Source organism: Procambarus clarkii, chromosome 20, assembly GCF_040958095.1.
Source record: "Procambarus clarkii isolate CNS0578487 chromosome 20, FALCON_Pclarkii_2.0, whole genome shotgun sequence".
Classification (NCBI taxonomy): domain Eukaryota; kingdom Metazoa; phylum Arthropoda; class Malacostraca; order Decapoda; family Cambaridae; genus Procambarus; species Procambarus clarkii.
In genome coordinates this window covers 26,077,084-26,103,972 of record NC_091169.1, presented here as the reverse complement: position 1 = coordinate 26,103,972, position 26,889 = coordinate 26,077,084, and the positions used below count along the sequence as shown (strand labels likewise).

At 45.0% G+C, this 26,889-nt stretch overlaps 1 protein-coding gene across 1 annotated transcript in view; it reads right to left on the bottom strand.

Annotated features, from left to right (window-relative positions):
- mwh (multiple wing hairs) overlaps positions 1 to 25,089 on the bottom strand; it is a 51,824-nt gene extending 26,735 nt beyond the window's left edge. Inside the window, 1 exon segment of the mRNA XM_045738008.2 lies at positions 24,464 to 25,089. Coding sequence (XP_045593964.2) covers positions 24,464 to 24,621 — 158 coding nt within the window. The 5' untranslated portion in view covers positions 24,622 to 25,089.
- Between the last annotated feature and the right edge of the window lie 1,800 nt (positions 25,090 to 26,889).

Below are 26,889 nucleotides of genomic sequence, written 5' to 3'. Positions count from 1 at the left end.
ATTATATTTCGTTTTGCAATTATTTTAGTAGGATTATTATTACATAAGTACTGTTTAGTTTACAAAACTATATGATGTTATTAGTTTCATTCACTGCACAAGGAAAGACGAACAGTTGGCCACCTTTAATACCCAAAAATCACGATTAATCCTCCGAAGATTAAGTCCCCGTGGAGCAGTTTTTTGTTGTTTTAGATTCAGCTACTGGGAACAAAAAGTTCCAAGTAGCACGGGCTATGGTGAGCCTGTAGTGGACTCGCCTGGCACAGGAACGGGGCTGTAATTTGGTGGCCCTGTGGTAAAACACTCTCCAAGCGCTTTGCGAGTGATTTGGCTTTGGTTCGGATCCTGGTCACTGAGAATTGACTAGGCACCAATCCTTAACTGTAGCCTCTGTTCACCCAGCAGTGAATGGGGTACCTGTTAGACAGTTTGGTGGGTCGTATCCCAGGGAAAAATTAGGATTAAGAACCTGCCCGAAACGCTATGCGTGCTAATGGCTATTTACAAGAATTTAAGAATTCTTATATATAATCTAATACACTAACTCTCTCTCCCTTCCCCAATACCAACATTCCCATTATAATCGTCTGATCACAGATATTATGAGCCTTTGCTCATAATATCGGGTGTGATAAGTTTTACATCAAAACATTAAGTAAATTGTATTTATGAAATATATAGAAATCTACTGGCCTTTAAAATAACTGCCGATACATATACTGTTGTGTATTTATCTGTGTGTGTACATAAAGAGAAGTTACAGGCAGACAACTTCATACCGGGGCAGTTAAAAGCTTTCTATAAAATGAAAATGACGGCTGTTGACCCCAGGCACGCGGTGTTGAGATCACTATTATGTCTGAGAGGAGGGTCATAATTATCCTCCAGTCAACCGCAAACTTGGCCGACAGGTGCAATGCTTGTCCATACTGTCCCGCCACTGGCAGCTGTTTCCAAGGGCACTGCATACTCGTCTGCTCCTGTTCGCTCCACCCGCCCCGCTCGTGTTCGCTCCAACCGCCCCGCTGGCGTTAGCTCCACCCTGCCCCCGCTCGTGTTCGCTCCACCCGCCCCCGCTGGCGTTCGCTCCACCCGCCCCCGCTGGCGTTCGCTCCACCCGCCCCCGCTGGCGTTGGCTCCACTCGCCCCGCTGGCGTTCGCTCCACCCGCCCCGCTCGTGCTAGCTCCATCCGCCTGTACATGCTAGTCATGCCCAATGTACAGTAAACGCCTGCAGATGAAGGAGGATACTGCAAGCCTATACTAAGCTTTCTTTTTCTGCTAATGTATCTATTTGTATGTATGTCTGTGTCACTCTGGCTGGTCCCGCACGCTCTCTCCGCTACACAAGGGTTATAGCAGGGCAATGGTTTGATTGTTGCAGCCGGAGGTGGCTACATTATTGTGCACCCCATACTCTCCTGCTAGTGGTAGTGTATTGTGCACCCCATATTCATCCTTCGAGTAGTAGCAAATAATCATACAGAGGGTGCAAAAGGCCTTAATCAGACTTGATCACGTTGAGGAAGCAATAATTCACAACCTTCATGTCTTAAGAGTTGGACGGCGTTTTAGAAAGCTTGTGTTACTGGAAAACGTGCGTAGCTTTCCCAGCAAAATTGTCAAAAGCTGCAGTACTCTGAAACACAAGCTGTGGACATGTTGGGTTCAAGCCCTTGGGCCGCTAAGCTGCCAGTTGCAGCTACCGGTTGCATTTTTACCCCATTTTTGCAATTTGAACATCTGCTGCATTCTTAGCATCTGTTACATTTTGATTAACTTTTTTTCAAGTTGAGCGCGTTATATTCTGAGTGCTTATTGCACTATTGCACATTAAGCATCTACTGCATTTTGAGCACATAAGCAAATATCACTTCAGTATGGCCAATATACAAGCGAATCCAGTTGGTAATTAACAGCAATTTGCAGCAAGTACTGACATTTGTAAAATGATATACAATCTCTCTTGTTCTAGACAATATTGCTGGGCCAGTAGACGGCTTCAGCGTCCAGCCATACCGGACATGTGTGGACCAGGCACTCCGTTACTGGTCATGAACAACTTGTAACGGTATTAACAGAAACCAAAACAGGTGTTTTCTTGATCTCAGTATTTAAGCCAGTAGGTACTGAGTAACGTGAAGGAAATGGTAAACCACAGTGTACTCAAGACAGTCAGTAAACAACAACATTGTTGCTATATCGCATTCATGTACAGTATTAGTAAAGCAAAGAAATTATTAGTTCCTAACGCGCGCGCGCACACACACACACACACACACACACACACACACACACACACACACACACACACACACACACACACACACACACTAGTAGTTAGTAACAGTTGATTAATCGACAGTTGAGAGACGGGCCGAATGAGCAGAGCTCAACCCCCGCAAACCCAACTAGGTGAACACATGGGTACTGAAACCATGGGTACTGAAAGAGTGTGCAGAGGCACTTTGCTTGCCACTCTCCATAGTGTATAGTAAATCACTAGAGACGGGAGACCTACCAGAAATATGGAAGACGGCGAATGTGGTCCCAATATACAAAAAGGGCGACAGACAAGAGGCACTGAACTACAGGCCAGTGTCCTTGACTTGTATACCATGCAAGGTGATGGAGAAGATCGTGAGAAAAAACCTGGTAACACATCTGGAGAGAAGGGACTTCGTGACAAATCGCCAACATGGATTCAGGGAGGGTAAATCTTGCCTTACAGGCTTGATAGAATTCTACGATCAGGTGACACAGATTAAGCAAGAAAGAGAGGGCTGGGCGGACTGCATTTTCTTGGATTGTCGGAAAGCCTTTGACACAGTACCGCATAAGAGGCTGGTACATAAGCTGGAGAGACAGGCAGGTGTAGCTGGTAAGGTGCTCCAGTGGATAAGGGAGTATCTAAGCAATAGGAAGCAGAGAGTTACGGTGAGGGGTGAGACCTCCGATTGGCGTGAAGTCACCAGTGGAGTCCCACAGGGCTCTGTACTCGGTCCTATCTTGTTTCTGATATATGTAAATGATCTCCCGGAGGGTATCGATTCATTTCTCTCAATGTTTGCGGACGATGCTAAAATTATGAGAAGGATTAAAACAGAAGAGGACTGTTTGAGGCTTCAAGAAGACCTAGACAAGCTGAAGGAATGGTCGAACAAATGGTTGTTAGAGTTTAACCCAACCAAATGTAATGTAATGAAGATAGGTGTAGGGAGCAGGAGGCCAGATACAAGGTATCATCTGGGAGAGGAAATTCTTCAGGAGTCAGAGAAGGAAAAAGACTTGGGGGTTGATATCACGCCAGACCTGTCTCCTGCAGCACATATCAAGCGGATAACATCAGCGGCATATGCCAGGCTGGCCAACATACGAACGGCATTCAGAAACTTGTGTAAAGAATCATTCAGAACTTTGTATACCACATATGTCAGGCCAATCCTGGAGTATGCAGCCCCAGCATGGAGTCCATATCTAGTCAAGGATAAGACTAAACTGGAAAAGGTTCAAAGGTTTGCCACCAGACTAGTACCCGAGCTGAGAGGTATGAGCTACGAGGAGAGACTACGGGAATTAAACCTCACTTCGCTGGAAGACAGAAGAGTTAGGGGGGACATGATCACCACATTCAAGATTCTGAAGGGGATTGATAGGGTAGATAAAGACAGTCTATTTAACACAAGGGGAACACGCACAAGGGGACACAGGTGGAAACTGAGTGCCCAAATGAGCCACAGAGATATTAGAAAGAACTTTTTTAGTGTCAGAGTGGTTGACAAATGGAATGCATTAGGGGGTGATGTGGTGGAGGCTGACTCCATACACAGTTTCAAGTGTAGATATGACAGAGCCCGATAGGCTCAGGAATCTGTACACCTGTTGATTGACGGTTGAGAGGCGGGACCAAAGAGCCAGAGCTCAACCCCCGCAAACACAACTAGGTGAGTACAACTAGGTGAGTACACGTACACACACGGGTGACTGAAATCGTGCCCAACCATTTCTGTCCTGCCCGGGAACTGAACCCCGGTCCCTCAAATTTGAGTAGAGTGGAAATAAATTATAACCGGGGAAGATAACATTAGGCATCGACGAAATAATTCACGAAGGCAACAGAAACCGTAAGTTCGTTTAAGATTAATCACAAACTACAGAAATAGTTACAACACACTCGTCTATAATAAACGACACGTTCACCCACAAGAAACCCACAGTCAAAGGCTTCACGTTATCTCGACTCCCATATTATGGGCTATCATCATCACTCACACCAAGCCAGTCTGGTCCCCCCGACGCCTCGTTCAGTAACCCGGAAAGCAATATACAACTACACTATGTAACGGAGACGGCCACTTGAAGAGAAAGACGGAGAGGTGTGTGTACTCCCCTAGTTGTGCTTGCGGGGGTTGAGCTTCGGCTCTTTGGTCCCGCCTCTCAACTGTCAATATATTGGTGTACAGGTTCTCGAGTCAATTGGACTATCATATCTACTTTTGAAACTGTGTATGAAGTCAGCCTCCACAACATCACTTCCTAATGTATTCCATTTGTTAACTATTTTGATACTGACAAAATTCTTCCTAATGTCTCTGTAGCTCATTTGAGAACAAAGTTCCCACCTGTGTCCCCTTGTTCGTATTCTCTAACTTTGTCTTGTATTTAACAAGGTATAGACTCCAGGCTGGAGCTGTATACTCCAGGATTGGTCTGACATATATGGCATACAAGGTTCTAAATGATTTTTTACACAAGTTTCAAAAGTCAGTTCTTATGTTGGCCAATCTAGCATATGCCGCTGATGATATCATTTTGATGTGGGCTTCTGGGGACAGGTTCGGTGTGATATCAAACCCCAGATCTTTCTCTCTACTTGACTTGCAGTATTTAACTTCTCAGAGGGGTATCTTGTGTTCATCCATCTGCTCTCTTCACCTAGTTTCATTACTTTACACTTAGCTGAGTTAAACTTTAGCAGCCCTTTTCTAGACCATTCCTCCAATTTGTCCAGGTCTTCTAGTAGTCCCTGTCTATATTAATCTGTCTTGATTCTTCTCGTAATTTTTGCATCAGCAAATTAGTCTTTTCTTTTGCATCATTGTGTGTGTACTCATCTATTTGTACCTGATGTATTATATAATGCTAGCAAGATCGAGCTTTAGCTCTTGGACCCCTGCTTTTCTAGTCGTTGTCGTCTAATGCAAGACTCGTGGCCTATTTCTCTTTCATACCTGAGATGTGTGTGTGTGTGTGTGTGTGTGTGTGTGTGTGTGTGTGTGTGCGTGCGTGCGTGCGTGCGTGCGGGCGGGCGCAAGCATAAACCTTCAGAACACACAAAATATTGCTGCAATATGTTTCAACCGTTCACAATTACATTGTGACACAATATTCTCTCGCATTGTTCCACTAAACTGTTGATGCTAGCTCAGGCGTGTCTCCTCAGACGCCCCCCCCCCCTCCAGCTCCGGCTCCAGTAATACAATCTTCCTTACCATAATCCACGTAACAGAATTCTACTTTTCGTCCTCTCCGGGGTTGTAAGCTTATGGTAAGCTTAACAGTAAGTTTAATATTACGCTTAATGGTCGACCAGGCCTCCTGGTAAGCCTAATAGTCTGGTTAACCCTTGAATGGTTCCATTTGGAGACTTATAATTATGCATAATTTACTAGAAAACAAGTGCTTTATTTGCAGAAAAAAACTATATCTCGGTCTTATTTACAAAACCTATAATTAGGTTTTTATTTGCAATAAATCTATAATTAGGTTTTTATTTACAAAAAATCTGTAATTAGGTCTTGTGATTACTTTTTGGTGCTGTGATAACTTTTGACACCATGATTACTTCTGGCACCGCGATTACTTCTGGCACCGCGATTACTTCTGGCACCGCGATTACTTCTGGCACCGCGATTACTTCTGACACCTCTGGATAGTAAAAAAAAAACAGTAAACAATGTGTGTACATATATTTCAAAGTCGAATTACTCCTCTCGTTACACCTTACTGACGGAGGTGTCCCCTTAACAATGTACAGAGGTCGGGAACGAGGTGATTGGTGGGTCGAGACGCTCCCACATACCAGGGGGGGGGGGATCGTTGTATCATCTTAAGACTGAGGAAGATTGGTTGTTGAGATAACCCCCCCCCCCCACCCCCAGCTAACAGGAGATCTGGGAAGCAATCAGCTGTACATGAAGGACCATTATACAAGCTGTTCCCCTCCATGTAATTCAAACACTTAACTACGTGATACAAACACTTACCCACGTGATTCAAATGCACTCTACAAACATTAGTTCCCACGAACAAACGTTAATGTAGCAATAATCAAATAAACATTCACTGAAGGTCCTCTTCACAAACAAGAAATCGTCAAAGCACTTTCACCTTTCTCTTTAAACTCGACCACATGCGGCAGTTGACGCGTCAGGGGGCTGGCCCAGCCCCTCCCTCCCAAGCCTGTCTCGCCGGCCCTACGTACAGGGGCTGCCCCCAAGCCTGTCTCGCCGGCCCTACGTACAGGGGCAGCCCCCAAGCCTGTCTCGCCGGCCCTACGTACAGGGGCAGCCCCCAAGCCTGTCTCGCCGTACGTGCAAATGAGCGAGACTTGTCTTGGCGTACGCTATTTATCGCACGGAGCACGTAAATTCAGGTAAATGATTCGTAAATTACCCCTGCATCTGATACGTTATTTCTCTTCCTGGGTACGATATCTTATATGGATCTCGGTAGAACGGTGGCTTCGTTCTCGACTCACAATCAGGGATCCTGGTTTCGATTCCCGGGCGGGACAGGAATGGTTGGGCACGTTGCCTTTCACCTGATGCCTCTGTTCACCAAGCAATAACTAGGTACCCAGGAGTTTGGGGCTGCGTTGTATCGGAACTCTATACATGTCTAAAGTATAATACAGATACACATGCTCCCTGTCCCCGAAGCAGTAGTTATATCTTCCAGGGTATAGTAGTTATACCCTGCCATAGTTCGTACGATAATCTTCCGGCCCCCTGCCATAGATATGTTATGGTTCGTACGATATGCAGGTTGGTGTCTGGGTGGATAGTATCCGCCTTTGTATCTTCAACATGTATATAATTTATTTACTTGATAAATAACATTTGTCATGGCTGTAATTTTAGAGACGAATAACCCGATATTAACATCATAATTGGCGCAGTCTGCCACCTAGTTAGAGATAGTTAACGGCTTATATTGTCCACGGTCCCAGCAATGTAGGGATTCGGGAACTAAAGAATTAACAATATTGTATAATTAAACTGAGCTAATTATTAATAATTACTGTATGTGACGTAGGGGTTTGAACACCTAACTGCCCATTATCACCACAATAGCTTCATTTAAACCTATGCTTGTGTACATGTTGGTGTGTGGCTACGGGAAGTGTGACCTAGCTCTGTGGCCCCGCCTCATAGCCACGATACATTTATACCTTCAGGAGTTTTAAGGTGTCCTCCTTGTTCTCGAAGGTGTGACTGGAGGTCGAGTCCCAGTCCTCGAGTCGTGACTCGAGGTCTGCTCACCTGTTTGTGCTAGCTAGGGGCCGAGACTTGGCAGATTCACGTGGGACGGAAGTGGGAAGGGATGGAGTTTGAGGGGAGGGTAATCTATGCCTCTCCTGTGCTATGAACACAGCCCGGAAGCACCCGACACTCGGCTCACTTACACCCCTCCGTGTCATGTGACACCACTCCATCCTTACTCCCAGTAATGGATTGATTGATTAGATTCCAGAGAAAGAGAGACAGAGGGGAGTGGGGGGGGGACATGGGGGGTCCAGCAGCGTGACAGGTGGTGCGAGTAGTGACAGCCTGGCCGATCACAAGGTCCCGCCGGGTAATAAAGCGTTAAATCATCCCTCCATTTTCATGGTTCAAGTCCAAAAGTCCAGTCAAGGTCGGGGAGAGGCAACACTGGTCATCACTGACTATGCGCGCTCTCAACAACAGCGTGCATAAAGCAATGAACCAGGGCTCCGCGGAGCACCAGGAGCTTCGCAGAACACCAGCCAGGGCTCCGCGGAGCACCAGGAGCTTCGCAGAACACCAGCTAAGGCTCCGCGGAACACCAGGGCCAACTTACTCAAAAACTCTCCCGACACCAAACGAAATACCTTGAAAAAGGAGAATATCGTCTATGGCTTTAGCTCCAGGGGTGAGACGCCCCCGCCCCAACACGGCCCCCCCCACCTGGTGAGGGGGGACAAACCACCTTCATCGTCCTTAACTATGCTGTTAAGGTTGGCTGAATCCATGTTCCTTTACCATGTGGTTGACTGCTATAGCGTCCCCTACCGTGACGCCGGTGTAGACGCAAGAGTGTGTGGGGATGTCCAGAGACGCTCCAGAGCCTATACGCCATGGCGATGGAAGGAGGGAACTATCAGGAGAAAGTTCCAAGGGCCAGATTCACGAAGCGGTTACGCAAGCACTTACGAACCTGTATATCTTTTCTCAATCTTTCTCGGCTTTGTTTACAGTTATTAAAGAGTTAGTGGGCTCCGAAGCACCAGGAGGCTGTTTATAACAATAACAACAGTTGATTGGAAGGTTTTCATGCTTGTAAACTGTTTAATAAATGTAACCAAAGCCGTCAAATTTTGAGAAAATATGTACACGTTCGTAAGTGCTTGCGTAACTGCTTCGTGAATCTGGCCCCAAGCCATTACGGCTATACGTGTGCGTTACCTGTGCTTCTCCACAACACAGCCTTCGTGAAGCGTACTGATTACCGTTTCTAGTCAGCGTTGTCTGCAGAAAACATTTTAGTAGGCTTCAGAATCCTCGCTACCAACTGCGTCACTAAACCAACTCCCATATTATATATATTTTTGCCTATCATTACGATGATAGGCGTTGTAATGACAGGCAAAATTGTGAGCACATATCGCTACGATGATATATGTATAAAATGCAGATTATCCCATTCAGCTATAGTGTATGTATTTTATACATTTTTGTCACTGTTTTAGCCGTGTTTGCTTGACTCCCAGCCTGCACTCACTCCCTAAATCAACTTGGTCATAACACCTTTCCTAACCCTACCTGGGCCTATATAAACACGCATGTAACAATTTATATTTGGGTTTTTGTTATTATATGTAAAGTAAATTATTTAGAGCTCAATTTGACCTCTGGTTTCCAACTAAGGAACCCAGGGTTGTAACAAAGACTATATGCGATAGATATTTATACGGACTATAAAAGACTGTGAGTGTATATGTACTAATGTAATAGTACATATAGTACTGTACATATACAGCACGTCATATGTAACGATTCATAATGAAACTTTTCTCTTGGATATTTTACACTACTTTTTTGTTTAGAACTTTGATATACTTTTGTTCCCTCCGTTTCAGAAACGATTCAGTGCTTTTATAGACAAGTTTCAGAACTTTCGCTCACCTTTGTGCATTTTCACAGGTAGATAAAATCCCAGTTACTTTCACTCAACTTTCACCATTTTCATTTAAATTACCAGCCGGTAATGTGAGGGGCCAGTGACTGTACTCCACCCACCCCTGACACCCGTGCTCTCTCCTAGTCACTGTTTACGACGGGATAAAGGCTTCGTGTTACGGCGCCTCGATTCACAATGCTTTTCATTTATGTCGCTTCAGTTAAAAGTCGTGTCGATTTGGGGTGTACCTCCACTCCCAGCATTGCACATTAATGACACTTCGAACACTTTATGTAGGGCATACGTAAATCTGTGTATCTATGGATTTACGTATGTAGGTTAGCTTAGCATTTTAAAAGCACCGAATCACCTTCTGTGGTTGATTGTTCAATAAATCCCTGAACTATATGTTTAACACTTCTCTAACCTTGTCCATGGAGGACAGAAGAAAATGTATATATGCTGGTTAGCATTGTAAATGTGTGGCCACGTCTGTGGTAGAAAATAATAAAAAAAAAATCTAGTACGACGATTTTTGGCCTTGTGTAACGCATACGATTGAAATGCGACGTTCTCTGTACGAGGACAGGTTGCTGGACGCTGCCCTGCCTGCTCTACTACATAGACCACCGGATGGCAGCTCTTAGTGACGGGAAGTTGGCCTCGCGAGACACAGAGGCCTCGCCATAGACTGAGACCTTGTCAGTTATTTCCAGCAGTTTCCGGAACTATGGCAAACAGGTTAGAGAGCGTAGCAACACCTCCCTCTCCCACCCTCTGAGGGGGGGGGGGGGACTTCCGTCGTCCTCCCGTCCCTTCCCATCCCTCCCTCCCTCCCACACGCCCTCACCATCCCTCCCTCCCCTCCCACACGCCCTCACCATCCCTCCCTCCCCTCCCGCACGCCCTCACCATCCCTCCCACACGCCCTCACCATCCCTCCCTCCCCTCCCGCACGCCCTCACCATCCCTCCCTCCCGCACGCCCTCACCATCCCTCCCTCCCTCCCGCACGCCCTCACCATCCCTCCCTCCCCTCCCGCACGCCCTCACCATCCCTCCCTCCCACACGCCCTCACCATCCATCCCTCCCTCCCGCACGCCCTCACCATCCCTCCCTCCCCTCCCGCACGCCCTCACCATCCCTCCCTCCCTCCCGCACGCCCTCACCATCCCTCCCTCCCCTCCCACACGCCCTCACCATCCCTCCCTCCCCTCCCACACGCCCTCACCATCCCTCCCTCCCTCCCGCACGCCCTCACCATCCCTCCCTCCCCTCCCGCACGCCCTCACCATCCCGTCCACGGCTCGCGTGACGGCTGAATTCCCCATTCCTTCCTCACTTTCCCTTTAACAGTACTTTCATTTCAACCTAATCCAGCAGTCCTGTACCAGCGGTCGGTGGGAAGGGAGTGGGGGGGTGAGGACGATGTTACCAGAGTAAATTACTGTGTCTGTCAGACAGAAAATCTGTCTGTGTCAGAGTATATGGGGGAATATAACAGCCGATGTTGGGAGCATATTAATTTATACAGACTAGTTAATCCCCACACACATACCTACCTTTGACAGTTGAGAGGCGGGACCAAAGAGCCGCTGCTCAACCCCTATGCAAGTACAACTAGACGAGAATACACAACCCTTGTAATGTGCTCACTAGAGGTGAGTTGTAACTCCAGACACAACCAAGGGGGCCCAGGTCTCACAACACCAGCCACTCAGATACAGGCACGTGTTCACAACCTCCCTACAACCTCCTCACAACAATGACCACCAACCACTTGCTCACCCATCAACACTATAATGATCAAACAGCCCTTCTGACCCTTGTAACAAGTCCCATTGAAGACCCTTATTGCTGGTTTAATTGCTAGCCGTCAGGACTTATAATGATTAAACAGCCCTTCTGACCCTTGTAACAAGCCCCTTGGAGACCTTATTGCTCAGTTTAATTGGTTAATTAGCGAGTCGACGCTAGATGAAAACAGCTGAAAACACCTCTGACTTTTTTAAAACAACTTTCTATTTTTTTGTAAATTTAAAGGATTACATTGATAACTTTAGTCATTTTAAGTAACTTGGCATTTCTCAAGTAAATTACGCGCCGTACATAACTTATAACTACTTACGAATTACTATATTCACGTCCAAGACGCTTACAGGTATTTAAATAACTTTACATACTTTACACCTTAGAATTATCCCTAAGGACCTCAAAATTAAATAAAATAATTTCCAAATACAACAGTTCATAATTATTGCTAAGGTAATTAGTTACTTATAAACATTAACTAGGTTACTTACAACACATTCCAAATTAGTACAAATTCCAAGTTACTCACGACGAATTCCAAGTTACTTATGACGAATTCCAAGTAACTTGCAGGTCTCGTGTTACGCGTCATTTAACTTACCTGAAATAAGAAACATATATTAAATCACTAATATAAAATACACTGAAGTGTGTGTGCGTCTGCAAGCAGGTGAATTTACACATATCAACATTATCCATCACCTTCACCTTAATTAACAAAATTAACCACCATAAACTACCTGCACCATAAATTAATAACAATATCCTTCTTATAACCACTTAGGGTAAATTGCTGAGAAGCGCTTCGAATCCATACCTGCCCCTTAATACACCAACAGTCCATACCTGCCCCTTAATACACCAACAATCCATACCTGCCCCTTAATACACCATCAGTCCATACCTGCCCCTTAATACACCATCAGTCCATACCTGCCCCTTAATACACCATCAGTCCATACCTGTACCTTAACATTTAATACACCAACAATGCGACTGAATGACCTCAACAAATCTAATTTCTGTAATATTAATTCTAATATTATTTTGCATTTTATTAAAACTATTTTTGTTATTAATGACGTTTTTGTATTATATTAATAGAAATAATCTGACTTGTATGTTTTTTATTAATTCGATACATATTATTAAATATAAGTATGCTAAAGATTTGGGAACTTAATTTTTAGAATGTTTGGAATACCTAAAGGAAAGGTAGGTTTGGTTTTTGCCTTTCTAAGGCTGTCGAAAAAGTCAGGCCCTCAGAGAGACACGGACAGACAGACAAAGAGAGAGAGAGAGAGAGAGACGTCATCGCGGAACAAATCCACAGACGACACCAGATGCAGAAACGCGGCTCACATCCAGCAGGCGACTTGAGTGACGAACGGAATCCGGATTCACATAAACACCGCGGCGGCGGAGGCTCTCAAGTCTTGGGAACTGATAACGTGGGAGACTGAAGGACTCGCTGATGGTATAAGCCTCGTCGACGGCCGCCTCTTTGCCGACCATCTTACGTGAGAGAGTTGGATCAGCTCTCACGCCTCCGGTCACGAAGTCAATTTGTCGTACGATGCTCTTAGGAACTAGCCAGCGTGGTGCATTCTCACGAGTTCAACTCGCAGTATAGTGTGGATTAAACCTCTTATTGGTGGGGAGGGGTTGTATCTGCTGCTATGGTGGTGTGTTCACTCACAGGATGAGTGGCCCTGCCTAATACTGTCACTATGGCGGTGTGTTCACTCACAGGATGAGTGGCCCTGCTCAATACTGTCACTATGGCGGTGTGTTCACTCACAGGATGAGTGACGCTGCTCAATACTGTCACTATGGTGGTATGTTCACTCACAGGATGAGTGGCCCTGCCCAATACTGTCACTATGGTGGTATGTTCACTCACAGGATGAGTGGCCCTGCCCAATACTGTCACTATGGCGGTGTGTTCACTCACAGGATGAGTGACGCTGCCCAATACTGTCACTATGGCGGTGTGTTCACTCACAGGATGAGTGACGCTGCCCAATCAGGTCTACAGCCCCGGGAAGCTACAAAACCTCGCGAGTGAGTGAGTGAGAGAGTGAGTGAGTGAATGAGTATGAGGGCCCTGGCCTCGCTACAAACGCATCACCCCAACAACTCATCACAGTAGAGTACGGTACTTGTACTCTAGCGGTACCGCTGAAGGGGGGAGGGGGAGTTACCTAGAATTTGTGCTTCTCTTCATCCCTCTGTTTTTATTCTCAGTTTTATACAAATATTGTGATGTGTAATCATCTGCTAATGTTACGTCTAATTCTTCCTGGATTTAACCTTTGTTCACTATACTACATTATCTCTCTCTCTCTCTCTCTCTCTCTCTCTCTATCTCTGTGTGTTTAATATTAGCCACAACTGAGAGAACCATACTTGGTAAAGGACGCCGGGCGAGAGAACAAAGAAGACCGCAGACGTAACAAAGCAGTTGGGCAACACCTGGGCCATATTTTGCCACACACAGAGTAACCATAAAAGAATATGAATTAATGTTGAAAAATCACACATTCAACTCTGCCGCCTGTTGAATGATGAATGACTATACAAGTGTCCCCCTGCTCTTCCTCCTCCTAGCTAGCTCCCACTCCTCACAGCTCCTCCTTCCCCTAGCTCCTACTACTAATCCCGCTCCTTTCTCTCCCGGTATAAGTCAGTATAGAGAATACAGATGTAGTTGTTTTGAGTAGTTCCAATAATTTCGATGATTTATCGAGAGGATTCTAGCAGTAAAGGATCTCTGCACGTGAGTAACAGTAATGGAGCTGTTAGTGTGCCACAGTATTCCACCCTAGAGAGCACCAGTTTCTTAAAAGAGTATCAACAATGGTAGACATGTCATCTCGTTTGAAAAGTTCTTGTTATCCAACTTATTTTTCTTGCAGTTGTGACAGCTAGTTTATTGTGTTCTTTAAAAGTAAGATCTAACGACATAATTACTCCCAAATCTTTTACATTGCTTTTTCTTTCAATTATTTGGTTTGACTGCGTGTGGAGAGTGTATCGAGTGCTGTGTGGGGGAGTAGGGACATGTGGGGGTGTGACGGGTGGTGTGAGGGTGTGACGGGTGGTGTGGGGGTGTGGGGGGTGGTGTCGGGTGCCGGAAGCAATTATCAAACGAAGGCGCCAAGCCTGGAATACTATTTAGCACCAGGAAGGACAAGAAAGTATGTGGGAGAAAAGACAGCGTGAGAGAGAGAGAGAGAGAGAGGGGGAGAGAGAGAGAGAGAGAGAGAGAGAGAGAGAGAGAGAGAGAGAGAGAGGTGTGACGGAACTGATGGTTGGCGTCACCTTCACAAGTCGTGCGACATGAATCTATCCCAAGGTTCCTTCAACCCCTCCTCCTATCCCGCCGATAATCCCCCCTACCCCATAGATCTCCCCCTCCCCCCCATCACCCATATCATCACCCTCCCTCCCTCCACACTCCACCCATCACCTGTCTTGATCAAGTTATTCTCCAGAAAACAGTCCAACACAGCAATGTGAAACACCTCACAAGACAATACAAAAAAAGTAAACTATAATTCAGTTTCGATGTTTCACGACAGTTCAATAATGCCGTACGACGCAACACATAAAAGAACGATGTCATATTAACCAGTACGATGCCCTCTGGTAAAAACTGGAAAATATGATATCAAAATTCCACACACGGTAGAATCCGGATTGGCAGCCGACCTGTTCGTGTAGTTCACACGTTATTGCGTCACCCGTGCAGCCCGTCCTCATAAACAAAAGGCCAAAAGTCCATTCCATGCACCCGCCAAACCCGCTGTTTATGAATGAAAAACGGTTTACACACGAGTTACAACTGATGACGTTCGAACACTTCCGGAACAAGTGCTTCACTGACGAATTTTGTTCGAACCACAACGCTGTATAAATGCTTCACCCACGTACTACAAATACAAATAATCGCCAACAGAACCTAAACACCTAACCTAACGTACGTCTAAATATGCACATATAACAATATTTATTTATATTTGCGAAAATATAAATTAATGCCACTCCGGTGGGGTGGCTTCCATCAGTCAATCAATCGTCTTCCATCGGCTGTGAGCGGTGAGTGTGTTGCCGTAGTGACCTCAGGAGGTGGTGGTCAGTAGCCAACCCACATAGTATGGGGCGAGGCGCGCTCCGGAGCGCTCCGCTCCCGTTCATTTTCCCATACTTAAGTAACTCAATCATTAACAGAGTGCCAGTAACCACAGGGACGATGGTCCAGACAACTGCGGGAAAGGGTCGTTACATATAACCTAAATGGGGAGTAGAGGAGTGGGGAAATGGGGGAGAGGGGGGTTTAAGCCCCGAAATCATCTCGAGATAAATCCACATGGGCCGTGACGAGGATTCGAACCTCGTCAGCGCCTGGGATGCTCTCGGATGCAGGTTCGAATCCTCGTCACGGCCCTTGTGGATTTGTTCATTTGATGCATCACGCAATTGTGATTTCTGTGTATAATCTCAAGATAACCTCAAGATATGATAGCCCTTAGAGGCGTGTCGAAGTCATCTCCATGATTCTTTGAAATTACTGCCGCTCAAGGTCTAGGTGAGCTCAACCTCATGCATATCACCCGCTAAAGCGCTCGGTCATGCCTTCTTTACATAGTTATAGCCAATAACCTCCTCATTGCCACTCATTCTTCTCAATATATATATTCTCCTTTCTTTCGTTCTCTTTCTCCTCCATTTAGAGGTGACCCAAAGTCATTACGGATCACCTTTAAGGCTTAACTGTTACAATAATCACCCTTTTCGACGGCACTTGCAAAGAAAACGGGATAGCTTTGGGTCAACTTTCAGGGGAAACATTTTTGAGGGATGGGCTAAACTGGCGGAGGAACTGTGTACATTTCTCAGGGAAGTGTAGCGATGGTTCCAGTTGCTCAGGGTCGTTGGCCGCTCCCTCAGGAACCGCACACCAGCACGCGCGCGCGAATCCGCATGCACAAATGTGCGAGCATGCACTACGCACATGCGCGCGCACACACCGGGGGGGGGGGGAAGGGGGGGCTACCGCCTGAGTGGACAGCGCTTTGGGGTCGTAGTCCTTAGGGTCCGGATTCGATCCCCGGACGAGGCAGAAAGAAATGGGCAGTTTCTTTCACCCTGGTGCTCCTGTTCACCTAGCACTAAATAGGTACCTGGAAGTTAGACAGCTGCTAAAATTTAAATGATTATGATTGGTATAATGATGGTGATGATTGTGATTGTCACTGGGGCAGTGATGGTAGTGATTATGGGTTGGGATGGTGATTGTGGCTGGGGCAGTGATGGTGGTTACTGTACTATCCTCTGACTGGGGACCGCTGGAAACATCCCTGAAGGATGGAGGACCTTAGTCTGTCTGTTATCTTCTGACCAAACGAAGGGCTTCACAAGTCACACATAGCCCCCCCCCCCTCCTCGGGTCACCGGAGAACACAAAAGCCTCCAGGCGAGATACGTGGCTGAAAAGCCTGAAAGTTTCTCAGTTGGCTTCTCACTTGGCTTCACCTGGAGGCCATTGGTTGAGAAGCAGAGGCCGCAGTGGTTGATGGTGGCCACAGTGGTTGATGGTGGCCACAACCACAAAGACTCGGATATCAAGTAGCCATCCAGCCATAACACAAAGACATTAGCCAGCCACTAGAGCACGAAAACAGCGATTTCTGACCCAGGCATCCAGTCACAAAGACCAGTTCACAAGGGCTTGTAGCTGTCTGGCCAGAGAGAGACACGACACTAAATAATCGACCAGCTAACAAATCCTTCGAGAATTCAAGAAACCAGGGGCCAGATTCACGAAGCAGTTACGCAAGTACTTACGAACGTGTATACCTTTTCTCAATCTTTGACGGCTTTGGTTACATTTATTAAACAGTTTACAAGCATGAAAACTTGCCAATTAACTGTTGTTATTGTCATAAACAGCCTCCGGGTGCTTCGGAGCTCATTAACTGTTTAAAAATTGTAAACAAAGCCGCCAAAGATTGAGAAAAGATGGACAGCTTCGTAAGTGCTTGCGTAACTGCTTCGTTAATCTGGCCCCCAGGTAGTTCTTGGAGTAGCCAATCATCGTAAAGAATCAGAAGACAGCTTTACAAAAGGAAAACTTTACACGCGACAATAATAAATATTTTCAGGCACTCGGATCCACATATATTTGATACCTTAATATTTTCAGATTACGTTAAGGCATATATTACTAATTATTGAAGATCTCCCCCTCGCGTCATCCTCTTGGTGTGTGTGTGTGTGTGTGTGTGTGTGTGTGTGTGTGTACCCAGTATACTGGTGAACAATGAAGCTGAAGTAAATTAGCTTCATTCTATTTTGCTCTGATGAAGGCGATTTAAGCCGAAAACGCGTTTAGCATTCTCTCTTTTTCACATGTGATTTTTCCGCATACTTGGATCAGTGTTGTGCATATATATATATATATATATATATATATATATATATATATATATATATATATATATATATATATATATATATATATAATGGACAAAAGAACATGGAAACTCCGTTAGAGGAGTTTCTCTAAAACTCCCTCTAATGAGTTGTGTGGTATTCTCCTAGACTGAGTTCCCCTTTTTCCCAGCCAGGGGTGGTACCCCCCTTTTATATATATAAATATATGTATATAGAAGATGACCTTTTAGGACATTTTTTTTACATAATATAACAGCTGGTGAGCCATCCATACTCCGCTCAGTTGTATTGTGGCTTCTGAACTAAATGTTATTTTTTTTCTCTTTCTAAAGCTCTTAAAATTGTGCCACCTTGAGAACTTCCTTCCCCTCCACAACGTCACCCCCTACCTCGATCCCTCCCCCACTTTTCGACACCTTACCCCCCCCCCCTCCCTTGACACCCCACAACACACAAAGAGGGACGCCCCAGTTTCTCTCGTTCCCTGTGTTTCTCCCGTAAAGAAAAGATGAATACATCTTGAAAGAAATTAGGTCAAAAAATACAATCGTACGAGAAGTGTTATAGAGAGGGGGAGGGAAGGGTAGGAAGGACGAGAGAGAGAGAGAGAGAGAGAGAGAGAGAGAGAGAGAGAGAGAGAGAGAGAGAGAGAGAGAGAGAGAGAGAGAGAGAGAGAGAGAGAGAGAATAAATTAGAGAGACACTGAACCCTAATAGAGGAACTATTATGGCTTTCAAAACATCCGGAGAGAAAGAGCTTCGTAACACACCACCAGCATGGGTTCAGGGATGGTAAATCGTGCCTCACAGGCTTAATAAAATTTTATGACCAGGCGACAAAAATTAGTTAAGATAAAAGTGGGCAGACTGCATTTTCTTAAACTGTCAAAAAGCCTTTGACACAGTACCACATTAGAGGCTGTTACAAAAGTTGGAGAAACAGGCAAGGTGTTCTAGTGGATAAGGGAGTATCGAAGCAACAGGAAACCGCGAGTTACTGTGAAGGGGAGACATCAAAGTGGCGAGATGTCACCAGCGGAGTCCCACAGGGCTCTGTTATTGGACCCATCCCGTTTCTGATATATATAAACGATCTTCCAGAGTACAGACTCATTCCTTTCAATGTTTGCTGATGATGCAAAAAATATGAAAAGAATCAAGAAAGATGAAGATAGTGAGAGACTACAGGACGACCTGGACAAACTGGAGGAATGGTCTAGAAAATGGCTACTAAAGTTTAACTCGCGTAAGTGTAAATTAGTGAGATGAGGCGAAGGGAGCAGGAGGCCGAACACAAGGTACCATCTGGGAGGTGAAATCCTTCAAGAATCAATGGAAAGATCTGGGGGTTGATATTACACCAAACCTGTCCCCAGAAGCCCACATCAAAAGGATATCATCAGCGGCGTTTGTCCGATTGGCCAGCATAAGAATTGCCCTTAGAAACTTGTGTAAGGAATCATTCATAACCTTGTATGGCACATATGCCAGACCAATCCTGGAGTATGCAGCTCCAGCCTGGAATTCATACGTAATTAAACACAAGACAAAGTTAGAGAAAATTCAGAGGTATGCCACCAGACTAGGCCCAGAGCTGAGGGGTATGAGTTACAAGGAAAGGCTACGGGAATTAAACCTCACATCCCTGGAGACAGAGTTGGGGGGGGGGGGCGACATGATCACCACCTATTTAGTATAGGACAAACTATTTAGTACGGGTAGCACACGGACAAGGGGACACTGTTGGAAACCAAGTACCGAAATGAGCCACAGAAACATAAATAAATTTTTCAGTGTCAGGGTAGTTAAATGGATTTCACTAGGCAGTGATATGGAGACTCCATACACAGTTTCAAATGTAGATGTGATAGAGCCTAATAGGCTCAATAATCTGTATACTAGTTGAGAGGCGGGACCAATGAGTCGAAGCTCAACCCCAGCAAGCACAACTAGGTGAGCACACACACACCAGAAACAGCTTAACAGAAACAGAGACACATGATTGCCTAATTCAAACACATCCTGATAATATCAGCCCAGGTACTCTCTCTCTCTCTCTCTAACAAAGCACATGCATTCACTTAGTCATTTGTTGGGTAGAAACCTAAATTACTCCCCCTTCCCCCAACCCGTCTCCCACCCTTTAGACACCAGGATGCGGCACTCTTAGTCCGGGGGGGAGGTGTAGAGGAAGGGGGAGTTGAGTAGAGGAAGAGGGACGGTGTAGAGGAGAGGGGGAAGGTGTAGAGGAGAGGGGGAAGGTGTAGAGGGAGGGGGAGTGGTGTAGAGGAAGAGTGTAGTGCCCTGTCTTGTGCCAGCCCTGCCTAACTACCTGTACCCGGCAGCGTATCTCTCAGCTTATTATAATCTCTTGCCGTCTTCCTTCCTGTGTTGAAGAGGCTGCGGGTCCCACTAGTGTATCATGTAATGATACCAGCTGGTGGCGCACCACTTTCTCCTTCTGGGGTATTGTATATAGTGCACGTGTGCTCGCATAGTGGTTCTCGCCTGGTTGTGCTTGCGGGGGTTGATCTCTGGCTCTTTGGTCCCGCCTCTCAACTGTCAATTAACTGGTGTACAGGTTCCTGAGCCTATTGGGCTCTATCATATCTACATTTAAAACTGTGTATGGAGTCAGCCTCCACCACATCACTTCCTAATTTATTTCATTTATTAACTACTCTGACACTCAAAAAGTTCTTTCTAATATGCCTGTGGCTCATTTGGGTACTTAATTTCCACCTGTGTCCCCTTGTGCGTGTTCCACCTGTGTTAAATAAACTGTCTTCATCTACCCTATCAATTGCTTTAAGAATCTTGTATGTGGTGATCATATCTCCCCTAACTCTCTTTTGTTCCAGCGACGTGAGGTTTATTTCCCGTAGTCTTTCCTTGTAGCTCATACCTCATAGCTCTGATACTAGTCTGATGGCATACCTCTGAACCTTCTCCAATTTAGTTTTGTGTTTGACGAGGAACAGACTCCAGGCTGGAACTGCATACTCTAGGACTGGTCTGGCATGTGTGGTATACATGGCTGTGAATGACTCCTTACACAAGTTTCTAAAGCCCGTTCTTATGTTGGCCAACCTTACATATGCCGCTGATAATATCCTCTTGATGTGAGCTTCAGGGGACAGGTCTGGCGTGATACCAACCCCCAGGTCTTTCTCACTCTCCGATTCTTTAAGAATTTCATCTCCAACATGGTACCTTGTATCTGGCCTCCAGCTCCCTACACCTATCTTCATTACTTTGTGTACTCACCTATTTGTGCTTGCGGGGGTTGAGCTTTGGCTCTTTGGTCCCGCGTCTCAACTGTCAATCAACTGGTGTACAGGTTCCTGAGCCTACTGGGTTCTATCATATCTCCATTTGAAACTGTGTATGGAGTCAGTCTCCACCACATCACTGCCTAATGCATTCCATCCGTTAACTGTGTGTATGTATGTGTATATGTGTGTGTGTGTTTTTGCTTCTGGATTTGACCCTTCACCCTCTCTAGTGTTTCCCCTGGGTATCACAGCAGGCAGACACTACCTGTTGCCCCCCCCCCCTCCCCACACACACACAAACACTCAGGCAGTCAGGTCCAGGAGGAGAGTGAAAGCCTGGCATCTGGGGCTCGAATATTAACCCACTAAGACAATGGTACCCCCAGGTGATTGTCGAGCAAGAGGGGTGTACTTGCCTAGATGTGGTACCAGGGTCGAGCTAGGATCCTAGCCTCGCCTTCAGGACGTTCTTAGATTAATGCAATGAGTCATTTCTCACGCTTTTATCATGTTTACATTTACAATTGTGAATCGAACTGTGTGTGTGTACACTTCAACGACTTCTACGACTAACCATTAACAGCTCTGACACTGAAAACTATTTTTTTTTCAGACGTCTTTAACTTATTTGCGTTTCTAGTTACCATCCGTGACCCCTGGTTCTGCTCTCCCCAGCTTTGAACAACGCTGCTTTGTCTACTTTATCAGTCTCCCTCATAATCTTGTATGTTATCATGTTCCCTCAGTTTCTCCTTTCCTCCAGTCTGGTAAGGTCCAGTTTTCTCAGTCTAATAAATATTTATAGAGAGTCGTTGAAGCATAAGCCACCAAGGACACTTATTTCAGGGGTTCGAGGAAAATGTACATTTAAAACTCGTCCGCAGACGGAAATGTTTACAACTAACAATAAAAATAGGCTGAACTATTTATAATTAATAGGTTCAATTGTTCCTAACCTGGGGTCTGTGACCCCCTGGGGGAGTCTGCAAGGTATAGTACTGGGGGGTCTTTCAATTGAGAGATGAAACTAGAGTAACGAGTTTGTTATTAGTTAACCAATTTGACTCTAGTCGTTAGGCCATTCAAAAACCGAGGTCCTTGAGGAAATTAGTTTAAACTCAAGGGGTCCTTGGTGGTGAAATGGTAACCACTGCTTTAGTTAATGAACTGTTAACTGAAAATTTCATCAGATAATTAGAGAATTTGCAGCAGGACAGGACTCAAGGTTTTGCTCCACCACCTCTTGAGTACATGTTGTATCGACTTCCACAAAACCATATGTTTCCCCTACAAAACCATCTCAACATCTTTCAATAAATGCATGATGAAACACAAAGAAAACAAAAATCCACAAAATGTGGTTGTAGGATAGGCGTGTTATACGTCAGGGAATCCGGTACATTCCACAATATGTCAGAGAAACTAACGTACCGTAACGAATTACTTGATAAACATTTCATAGGAAAGCATTCTTTACCAAGCTGCTAACATATTACTCAACACAATAAACCAAGCAAATGTGAAGAGCTTCGTGTGGCAGGTTACAATGCAAGTTTAATACAGAAAGCTGTAAAAAGCCTATTGGTCCATGCTAGGCTGCTCCGGAGATATCTGTATCCTACTCCTATAATTTTTTAAATAGTGACTAAACCATACACTAGAAATTGAAGAGACGACGACGTTTCAGTCCGTTCTGGACCATTATCCATTGATAATGGTCCAGGACGGACCGAAACGTCATCTCTTCAATTTCTAGTGTGTGGTTCGGTCAACAATTTTCAGCCACGTTATTGTGGCTTTTCTAAATATGCCGAAAATTGTCTACTGAACTTAATGAGGTCACCAGGAGACTTGTTCCACAGAACTGCAACCCTAAATTTTCTAACCAGCTTTTTAGTATTTTTCAAGTCTAAATTTATCCAACATCATCGTTTCGTGTAGGAAAATACAGAAGCCTTAAATGGGTTCGAACCTCCGTCGCTGCAAACTCCCTAGTCGATAGTACGTGTTCCTGGAAAGTTCAGGGACGAGGGTTCGATCCCATTTTACGGCCTCAATATTTTCGTGAAATTAACCACGCCACTTGTGATTTAATTGTGCAAATTGTTTCGTGTTTTAAGCTATATATTTTCAGCACCTTTCCTGCGCCTCTGTACTTCAAAGACGTCATCCCTTTCTAGTACGCCTTCAAGGGATTGTAAATATAAGAAAAAGGTTATTAGTGTATAATCATTTTAAACAAAAGAGCGTCAGTTACAAGAACAATCCAAATTATTGTGGTTAACGAGGATATAAAAACGATTGTGGTTTTCAGTTCTGGGGGAAGAACAATAACAAACTAGGCTATAATAAGCTTTGGGTATTTACGGATATTTTGGTCCTATTTTACACCGTGATGATGATACAACTATTACGTAATTATACTAAATATGCATACATAGGGACTGACAGCAAATGAACAATAGTACATGAACAATAGTACATGGTGTATACCTTTTTTGGAAACGTATTGTATAATGTTGTATTATGGAATAATTAGGCTAGCGCGGCTTTGTTTGAAGAAAACACCTGGCTTTGCAGAAATTATGTTGAACATGATAGGGACTTGAGCTGGAAACTTAGAAAGATCTTGTTCCTGTTCTCTACCCCCTTTAAAGTGCCGCACGGGCGCACAGTTTCATTCACCTAATACCTCTGTTCACCTAACAGTAAATAGGTGTCTGGTAGTTTGACAGCTGTTGCAGGCTGCATCCTGGGGATGTGTATTCGCCTAATTGTGCTTGCTGGAGGTGAGCTTCAGCTCATTGGTCCCGCCTCTCAACTGTGTGTGTTTGTATGTATGCGCTATAGCATGCTATTGTGATATTCTTGCGTAGATGTTTAACCTCCTTATCACAAGAACAACGGCATGCAACTGTGAACGGTCATGCCGGGAGAGATAAGAACTGCCATGGACACAGTGATTGATGATTGATGAAGATTAAGCTACCCAAGAGGTGGCACGGGCACGAATAGCCCGTAAATGGTAGATTTTTTTGGAGCGAATGTGATCTTTGGTCGTGAAATGATATACGGTGTTCTGAGGTCGGATTTAAATTGCCAGTCCTTACTGTGTAGCTGCTATCGCGGGGGAGGATACTGTTTGACAGTATTTATGAGTGTCCAGCTGCTGGACACCTTTTTTGACCAGACGAGTGGCAGTGTTGATGGTTTCAGGGTGGTTACTGCAAGATTCAGGGACTCTTAAAGCTCTTCTAAGTGGGTTACGTCTAATCACATGGTGGGTGTGTGGGGGTATACTCACAGGGTGGGTGTATGGGGGGTATACTCACATGGTGGGTGTGTGGGTGTACTCACATGGTGGGTGTGTGTGGGTATACTCACATGGTGAGTGTGTGGGGGTATACTCACAGGGTGGGTGTGTGGGGGTATACTCACAGGATGGGTGTGTGGGGGTATACTCACAGGGTGGGTGTGTGGGGGTATACTCACATGGTGGGTGTGGTGGGGGAAGTGAGAGAGTCTGCTGAAGCAGCACGGACGTGTCGACGCATCTTGGTCACCAGATAGTCTAGTGTTGACATTCTGCCGGAGGCGGCCACGCCGCCCTGACCACCCTCGCCGCCAGTCTTGCCCTCCTTCACCCGCATCACGCCGCTCAGGTCAAAGGTCACGCGACCCGAAACACGGCTGTAGAGGTACCCTGGCGCTTACTTAGTCTCCGTGAGGCACCATTATGCTGGTGTTAGCGTGCTGTTGGGCCCTGTCTCTTGTCTCACGCCACTGGGCGTTACATCTAGGGTGACACCTCGGGTTGTCACCCCCTGTCACTGTAACGACTTAGATGTGTCGGACTGCAGAAAACTCATTTATTCCTGGCCACGTATATACGACTATGTCATTCGTTTTAATTTTTGCCCCGAAGGGCGAGTTTCATGTTAACGCCAAACCTATGGGGGTCAGGACGTGATGAGTGTTAATAGTCATAGCTATTTAATATCGTAATATTATCGATAAATGCCTTTATAACATAGGAGACTTGGTCACTGAGAAAAGCACACACACACACACGTGCGAGAACACCGCCCACATCGTGCGCTGCTCTGGCGCCCACTGAGCCCATGTTACGTATACAAACACGTCGTGGCTGCCGGAACACGCGCCTAACCTCTCGTACCGCACGTGTGCTCCACCCCGGGCCCTCCAGGAGGTTTGTGTACAGGTAAACCCTCTGTGGTTTACCTGTAGACTCGTTCAAGCTCTACGATTCGATGAACGTCTAATTTAAAATGGTTTCTCTCTTATTATTAGGTGGGTTGCCAGGGTTCAAACACCCCCGGGAACCATTTCACAGTAAATGCGTTCCAAGTCGTGAAAATTGGTCAGAAAACAAGGGGAAAATAGTTGAATGAAACCGATCGAAATGAAGGGCTTAAACCCCCCCTAAAGAGATGCATTAGTAAGGTGCAGTATTGCGTAACGAAGCGTAACATAGCGTAACCTGGAGACAACACTAACATTTAGATAACGACCATGTTGGATTATTGCGTGGCCTGACCTTTCAATTAATGCCTGACCTGTGTCTCTACTGGCTACCAGCTGAGCTGACCATTATACTGAAGGTACTATACTGACTATTATACTGGTATTATTGTATTGGTATTACTGGTATACTGGTATTATTAAACTGGTAAGGTATTATGCTGACTATTATACTGCTAGTATTACACTAACTGAACTTTTCGAAACCTTTTCGCTATGTTGAATAGCTTTGAACATATAGACTGCGTTAATTAATAATAGAATTGTATTCGATAACCAATCTGCTAGCTCACCGCATATTATATTGTCCTTTTCTTCAGGACCAGTGTACGTTAATAGGCTAGAATATGTTAGGATACGTTAGATTATGTTAAGTTAGGCTAGGATATGTTGGATTAGGTAACGCTGGGCCGTGGAGCCTAGCGTTATATATTAGTATATTTTGGTAGCAGTTTTTCTTTTAAACAAATTTAATTGAAAACGACAAAGTTTTAGATTTATGATTCTGGCACGAATCTTCTCGATATTCTTTATGTTTTTCTTTACTGAAGCAGGAAGTTGAAAAATTAACTCTTGAAAGTTCATTTTTACTTTTTATTGGGTCTGACGCATCAAAAGTGATGCGTTTTTTTACTTCTTACATTTTCAAAGACAAATTCTACTGTGCTCAGCACCTGGTTATATCTTATGGTGATGTGGTTAGCAAACATATTGATGAATGGCATTACATTGGGGATATTAATAAGGTATTAAATGTATCAACATAAAGTGTGACATGTTGGAGGCTTATGTTTTTCTGGTTGCTTCCGTTTCTGTTGAAGGGTCATTTGGTCCTGCTTTTGCGTTGGCCCGGGGTCTTGAAGTGGGTAGAGTGTAACTGAGTACTAGCTGGCTATTAATTGCTGGTCTAGATTTCTTGATATGCAGTGCCTCACTGATGTCTAATCTTCTATTGTCATTATATCTATAAATTATTTCGGTGTTGCTCGTCAAAATATCGTTGGTGATCGTCTCGTTGTGTGTGGCGATTATATGTTCCTTGATGGAGCCCCGTTGTTTGTGCATTGTTAATCGCCTAGAGAGGGACGTTGTTGTCTCACCAACGAACTCAGTTCGTTGGTGGGTGAGACAATCCCCAAGTGGGCACGTGAAGGCGTAGACAACGTTGATCTCTTTCAAGGCGTTTTTCTTCATGTCGGGAGAATTCTTCATTACCAGGTCGGCGGTTTTATTAATCTTATAATATATTGTTTATTTTTATCTTTTGGTTGACGTCAGTTGGGGTAACGTTCCTCTCAATGATCTCTTTTAGGGCTCTTTCCTCCGCTTTGTCGGCCGTGGAGAAGTAGAACAATTTTATTGAAAGTACGGGTACT